A 7986-nucleotide genomic window follows, 5' to 3' on the forward strand; every position below is an offset into this window, starting at 1 on the left:
CCACCTGTTTTATATGTCTGATATATTATTTTTACTGCAAATTCTGACTGTTCTTCGCCTTAGTTTTACATGTGTTTTGTCCACTTTACACGCAAATTTTGCAACACCTGCTTTTTCCACCTGTGCTTTTGGTGATTGTGCCTGCTTTTTTTCATTTATCAATTAACACCTGTAATTTTGTAATCTGTAATTTACCCCTGCCGTTTTCATCGGTCGGTGGTAAGGACACATGCTGGAGCAGGTGAATATGACCCTTTTGGCTTTCCTCTTGATTTGTTTTTATTTATGCAAGGGGGGGAAGAGATTGTAAAAGGGAAGTAACAAACACTGTAGACCATATAAAGACTCACAGAGGCATCATGTAAAATTAATTTGGCTTTATTGCTCGCACTGTGCACAGTGTAGATGTTTTCAGAAAGTTCTGTTACAGTGACACCTTGTGGCTGTACTGCATCACTGCCTACCAAGTCGCTTCAGCCATGCCAGGAGGAGACGTAATGTGTATTTAATAACCCTGCACCCAGGTTTCACCCCATCTACTGATCCCCTACCGGCAAGCACATCGCTCTACTCAGTAGCTCATGTAACTGTAAACCTCTGTCCCCTCTGGCATGGCCTTCAGGCTGTTACCATCCCTGTGTGGTAGAGACGGATACTGTCGAGTTCTGGATTTACATATAGACATACACAGGGACAGAACAATCATTTCAAAACACAAAGGTGGTGCAAAATAATGCAGATTCATTCAGAGACTCACAGCAATTTCAACAAAAATTAATACATGTCAATCAAATGAAATCTATTGGTCGGGGGTCTATTAACTAATAATAAAAGGTTATAAGTTAGGGCTGGACAATAAGACCAAAAATCTATAACAAGATGAATTCATATTTACTGGTTACCTGTGTATGATATCTATTTTCTCCTGTAGGCCCAGTCTGATATCTTTGTCCCGACTTATTCCAGCATGACCAATTAAATGATCTGTGGACTGAACTGTGAGCTGATTGGTTGGCTGAACTTCCACTTAGATGTCATTGGTTGTTGATAGCTATTCAGTTTATTTATAAAAAGGGATTCATGATTTAGGGAGTAATTCAGTAATTTCAATTTATTGTCCAGCCTTATTAACATACACTGTTTATATAAAAAAAATAACTGTGAAACAGAGGACTGCCAGATCAGAAGGGGGGAAATCCTAAGAACGTTCTTTGCTTTGTTGTAACTGTAGAAGTGCGAAGGAAACTACAAACCGAAGAGTAGAACTTGTCCTCCTTAGGCACGCTCCTTGACAATCAGGCAATAAAGACATGTTGGTAAGACCAGTCGACATCGTCCTCCATTCTTCATATCCATTCATCCTTCATGCCGACCTCTGTGTCTGAACTAATGCAGCTGTCTGCCTGTCCCTCTTGGCCAAATAAATAGAAAAACACAGAGAAAGACAGACGGAGGAAAGAGAGAAACCGTGTGTGTGTGTGTGTGTGTGTGTGTGTGTGTGTGTTTTGGTTTGATGGCAAGCGGGATCTTCTTTCCCAGGTTAAGACAACGATAGTGTTGTTTCCGTGGGGGCCGGTGATTCCGTGGCGTTCGTAGAGGCCGTTTCCGTGTGGACTGTGAGATCGGCAGCGGGCTCGGTCACAGGCGCTGCCGTGACTGTGACTGAGGCTGGAGGGGCGGTGGTGGAAATGGGCAGGAGGGGGGGCACTCCCTGAGTGAGGAGAGGAGGCAGCTGGGAGGGCAGCATGGTGGGCAGAGGGGGTAAGGGGGCCAGACCTGGGAGGTTGAGGGGTGGGAGAGAGGCCAAAGGTGCGACCGCTGGAGACAGAAACAAAAAGGAACAGAAAACAGTGTTATTTTGTTAAAGCTATGGTTCAACAACTTGGGAAACACACTTTCTTGCTGAGAGATTGATATCTCTCTCATATTCTCCGTGATTATATGGCTCCAGCCAGCAGCCAACTTTAGTTTGAATAATTTGTAAAAAGGCATGAAACACCTAAAATGATTCAGTATTTCACCAGATATAAAGCAACGAGTAGAGGAAAGTCTGAAAAAAAGATTTAACTCGCGACCCCTTGTGGACCAGCACTTTGGGAGCCACTTGTATAGAGTTTGTATATACAGTATACATACAGAGTGTGAAGCCGGAACAGAAAGTGAGACTGTTTATTTACCTGTGGTTCCTACTGCCGCTGGTAAGGAGCTGGTGCCTGCTAGTGACATGGCACTGAGGTCTGGGAGTGGCAGGTTGAGGTTGGGCAAGTTAGGGAGCGGAGGTAAGCCAGCTGGGAGGGGCATCAGACCTACACACACACACGATCATTACTCATTTATGTTTTTAAACTGCTGGTGCCTTATTTATTTACATTATACTCATGCTACTTTAGTGCAAAAATCAAAATAGGCAAAAAGAGCAGTTTGTAAATTTGAGAAAAGTTAATCACTTTTAGGGAGTGACACACATGACTTTTCTGTGACCCAACAAGACACAATTAAGAAGAAGGGGTGGGAATTCATGGCATAGAGACAGCTGACAGTTTATGGAAGCATAAACAACTACCAGAACAAAAACAGAGAAAGGTTGATGGCACTTTGATAGGAACTCACACACTGGCTATGCTTGGGGAGTTTCTGCTAAGTGCTTTAGCATTTAGCATAAATACAGTTTATTGATAGTTGCGGCTTGTCCTTAAGAAAACTAAGTCTAAGTACTGTGTACACAAAGCGTGTGTACAGTGTACACAAACTAAGACTTGATATTGGCTGATGCAGATGAGGCAGGCATCTCTCTTTTTTCTGGAAGGGTGTGCACACACACCATATAACTCGGCAGACCGATGATGTGCGTGTGAATGTGTATGTTTGAGAAATCACCCACCTGGTAGCGTGGTGGCGGGGTTGAAGCTGGTGGTGGCAGGATTCAGTGGAGTGAGGGGGCTGAGGGAGGGGTTGGTGGAGGAGGGGAGCAGAGGGACTGTGGGCAAACCTGGAGGGGAGGGCGACACAAATAAAAACATGCTCGATAAAAATATATGTAGCAAATACACATATGTTCATGAGAGCGTGACACCGGCGTACAATGAGCTTAATGTGTTGGAGTAGATGGACGTGTGTGTGAGACAGCGTACCTGTCTGTAGCTCGTTGGCCATGGTGGGCGGGGCTGTGCTGATTGACAGGCCTGACAGTGAATCTTCAAGGCCAGAGGGGACGACGGGTGCAGTCGTGGGAGGGGTCACTGCTGAAAGCTGGACCTGAAGGAGTTAAGAAGAGAAAACATGGAGGAGGTAGAGACAAAGATGCTGCTTTAAAACTGATAAGGTCACATTCATCCAAACCTGCAATTAGCTGTAATGAGAAAGTTTGCTCTCTGTCCCTCTGCCTCCCTCGCTGCATACAGAATGAGGGTACTTGCATTTTATAGCATGAGTATACTTAAACAAAAAAATCAGAGGCCACAAGACGCACAACTTTAATCTTGTTAATGCCATGTACACACACACACACACACACACACACACACACACACACACACACACACACACACACACACACACACACACACACACACACACACACACACACACACACACACACACACACACACACACACACACACACACACACACGACGGCATAATGGTGGGGGGGGTAATTTAGGGCAATGCACAATGTAATTACACAAGCTCTGATACCAATTGTGATATCTTAGAAATTGCATTCATATTCAAGAGTTATTCATTTGGTTTTAGTGTGTCTCCAATATAACCTGAGGACTGGAGTAGAGTGCATAATAAAGTGTGTGTCCTGACCTCAGTGAATCCATCCTTCAGCGGACTGACGGGCTCACTGGGAGAGCTTCCAGGGAAGCTGATCTTCTTCCCCCTCAAAAGGCCTGGTGGGAATTCTGTGGAGGTATCCATAGCCAATCCCACATCCAAGGCTGGGAAAAGGAGGACAAGTTCAGCAACAAACATATTGAAACACATTTGAGAAGAGCCTGGTTCCAGACAACGGAATAACTGCCCACATCGCTTTTCAGCGATTCAAACAGGCCTGGTGTTGTGCATAGTTGTACATACTGATTTCCCCCGACTGGGTAGGGAAATCTGAGCTTTTAGGGCAGGATTAAAAATGGGGATGTCATGTTCCTGTGTCCAATGCAGGAAAATAGCTACATCAGTTTTATTCTCGAAAACACATTGTGTGTATCCTTGAGCTCTAACAAATGGGTTGAATGCGTTTCCTTCCTCATAAAATATTTGCCAAGCACAGTTTTTAAGTATTTTAAATCCAGAATTGTTTACACCCATGTTTACTTGCTAGCAGTGTTCATCTACACTGCCTTTGCTGGCACACTGCTGCAAATATTGGCATGTTCATTGGCAATATTCACTCTCTTTTAGCTGTTTTTTGGTCTCAACCATCTCCTGGCTCTCCTGGAAATAACTGGCTCTGTAGCTGCGAAATGCTCCACTATGTTCACCAGCTAGCCACTAACTGTGTCTATCTGCAGCAGGTAGCGTACAGTGTGATTTTAGAGCTTTTTAGCTGGAAACAGCTGCCTGCTTCGGCCAATAACGACACTATGAGTGAGAGTGAACCAAAACAGTAAAGTTGTGAGGCGCACAGCTAAACTATGAGCTGAAACTCACTATGAAGCTACGTAAAGCTGGGTGGAGCTGCAGATTCAGGTGATAATTCTTTTAAGGTTCATCACTATGAGCGACCCCCTTTCACATTGTATAATTGTTTTCACACAGTGATTTTATTTTATTGTTATTATAAAAATATTGATTATAGGCTTTTTAAATCTGCATATTTAGTCCATCATGGAAAAAAAAGGTAACTGCTCCGAGCAACCGCTGCCACGGCTTCTATGCCAACGTCTGCTAGATGGATGCGACACAAAACACCCCCCAACCAAACCACACAATTTCAATTCAGTCTGATTATCAGGCTAATTTGAGATGTGATCAGCTGAAAATTATTCTGTATCATTTCTTTTGTAAGTCAAACCAACTCTCAAAAATCAACAAACTTCACTTCATACAGTCGAACGGGGAGGGCTATAAGTGTGCAAGTGTGTTAAAGTCTGTGTTACCTGCCCTCTCCTCCCCAGGCACTGTTAGGTGTGATGATCACCTCCCTGCAGTTATCAGTGTCTGTGTTGTACACGTACAGCTTCAGGCCTTTCCCCTCATGGCTCTCTATGAGAGAGAACAGGTCCTCTGACTGCAGATAAAGTCACAGAGAGGCGGAGACACAATCATTATCATTATCAGGTGGGGAATGTGCAGGAGGGACAGTTTCAAGGACCTAAAGTGCTGATAAACTACCTCGTTCATAACAGTGTCTGCTCCAATGATGTAGTCAGTGTGTGGCCGCAAGCCGGCGAGGGCTGCTGGAGAATTAGGCTCCACTTCCTGTTGGCGAGAGACGGGGAGAATAAGTGAACAAACTACCACTGGACCACATAAAACAACACACTGCAGACTAGACGTTGGGGTTTCTTACCAGCACATGCCAGACATTCTCATTGGCTCCTTCAAAGCTGCAGAAACGAATGGAGACACCAAGCAAGCCCTGGCCCCCCCACAGGTTGCTGGGGGTGACTGTTGACTCCCGCAGCTCCAGGGTCTTGGAGGAGTAAACCAGCATCTTAACTGGTTTCTCCACGCTGGCTTTCAGCAAGTCTTTCAAGGTGTCGTTGTCCTTGTTCTGTGGAAAAGGGGAAGGGAGAAGAACGGAGGGGCAACCATGAAACATGTAGTCCTGTAGAACTTGTATTTGATCCTACCAGATACAGTTACTGTCTTATCTTACCAGTCTGGTGTTGTTGATGGAAACAATAAAGTCAAAGAAAGGCTCCAGTCCTGCACGGTGTCCAGGCGAGTTCTCCTGAACCTGGATAACAATTAAGAGACAACCTGAGCTGCTGCTGGACTTCACACTGCCACTTTCTGCATTTCATGCTTTGTCTGTGTACAGCATTAACAGGTTGGACCTGAGTTGACCGACATATAAGAGAGCTGGGCCTTCAGTGGCTTTAGAAGGAGCACATCTTGGGAAACAAACGTGTCAGAAAGTGATTTGGTTTGGTTACAATTCATACGAGTATCACTCCAAAATGTTCATTACCGCACATGCAGCCAAACCGGTTCCAATTAGATTTTCTTTCCCGGCTCGTGCAGGATGGGACCAAACCCCCTGTGGTCTGCAACTGTACTGTTGTCAAGCTGCGCAGCTAGCTGCTACCACTTAACGTTACTGGTAATTCAAGTTTGGAAGCTTGGAACAGGACGACTGACATTAGCTGACCAGTGTTAGCTTGTGACTAGAGCCGCCTTTTGCCAAACAAGGGAGAAGAAGCACTATTCACAGCTACATGAACATGATAATGGATACAAAACCAGCTTGGCAGCTGTCATTCAGTGCAGCTAGCTACGTAGCTTTGGCTAGCTCCAGCAGTGGTGGTTAGCTTCTGACAAGCATATTTACCTAATTAACATACCCCCCAAAAAAAACATAACGAGAAACGATATGTGACTCTGACACAACTATAAAGGGCACAACACTTTTCTGACAAGGTGTTAGTGTTTTCCAGACGGAGGCCCCAGCAGTCATCCCCGGCCTCTCGTCAACACATAGAGCTGGGAACCCTCCGCCTATGACCCGGTGCTAAGCTAACAGCTACCAGCAGGCTGTAGCAGCTAAAAACTCACTCGGAGGACGTGGTAGCCCTCGGAGCCTCCTCCCGGTATCTCCACACTCTGCGATCCTCCCATGGTCTCGCTCTGTTAAGGCTTTTTCAGGTTTTATGGCAGCGTGTTACCCAACAGAAGTGATAGATACCTGAACACTTCCACACACCGGGTACACGTAGCCAAACGATTAGCTGGGTGGTGCGCATGCGCCGTTACGTGGCAGGAAATAACGCCTTTTCGAAATTTGCAATTCAATTTCCAAACTCCCACCGCTTTCTTTGTAATTCAAAGAGCTCGTTAATATCAAAGTGTAAAGTTGACACAAAGCGTTGAAACCAACATCTTTCAAAACACAGGAGTTGTATTTACTATTATTTCAACGTTTTGAATAATTTTACAGTGTATTAATGTTGACAGAATTATTGTGGCCACTCCAGTTCTCCCATCACCATCCAACCCCCCCCCCCCTTAATGCATTATATGATTTTTTAAATGGATACCGCCATTGAAATATAAACTAATATTCTGCCACATTAGAACAACAGACAAACCTGCAAAACAGCTCATTTATCAAGAGCATTGTAACAGTTTCCATGCTCTGTTGATTCTGTAGCACCGCTGCCATTTAAAAGTGTAAAAAATCCTTTCTTTGCAAAAGCAGTAGGACAAAAAGTCTTCATCTGCAAATTCTCTCTCAAATATTTGCATTTGTGCTTCAGTGCATCCACATGTTCTTACACTCACAAACATGAACCATCTAACTGGATCTGATAGTAGAAAAACCAAGCTAACTATTGTTGTATCTAGGCCATATCCTTCTGTATTTAATGTGCATCGTGATATAGTAATATTGTGTAAATTGCTGTGGTATAATGTCGTAAAAACAATGTACATTCAATATTTAATGTAAAACTAAACCTGAGTTTGAAATAGAGTCATTCTGAACCTTAAATGTGGTGTTCTGAAGAGTCAAGTTTCAACAGGCTTTCTTGGCATAATATCTGGGAGTTTTATTTATATAGAATATTCAGTAGGTTGTAACCACTCTGAAAAGCGAGGTCATCTTTTATCCCTGAAGCTTCTTCTTTTCTACTCTCTTTCTATTCAGTTGAAGTGTATGATGTTGGCTTTTCATTCCCTGGCCTATATGGGACAGAGGGCAAAGCTTTTGAAAAATCCAGCTGCTGCCATGAAGACATTCAGTTACGAAACAGTGTTGCCTGACTAGCGTGCCTAGATGCACATATCTGACATTTGTTATGTTATGTGTTTCTGGAAT

The 7986-nt window shown here is 44.1% G+C and overlaps 1 protein-coding gene across 1 annotated transcript; it reads right to left on the reverse strand.

Moving 5' to 3' along the window:
- Positions 1-362: 362 nt before the first annotated feature.
- LOC139296203 (Golgi reassembly-stacking protein 2-like) lies at positions 363-6870 on the reverse strand. Its single transcript, XM_070918550.1, is given in 11 exon segments — positions 363-1818; positions 2178-2306; positions 2882-2989; positions 3132-3255; positions 3813-3885; positions 3887-3943; positions 5105-5235; positions 5340-5426; positions 5518-5721; positions 5827-5907; positions 6726-6870. Coding segments are annotated over 11 exon segments (1335 nt in total). The 5' UTR covers positions 6789-6870; the 3' UTR covers positions 363-1540.
- Positions 6871-7986: the final 1116 nt, after the last annotated feature.

This window comes from Enoplosus armatus, chromosome 14, assembly GCF_043641665.1.
Source record: "Enoplosus armatus isolate fEnoArm2 chromosome 14, fEnoArm2.hap1, whole genome shotgun sequence".
Lineage (NCBI taxonomy): Eukaryota > Metazoa > Chordata > Actinopteri > Centrarchiformes > Enoplosidae > Enoplosus > Enoplosus armatus.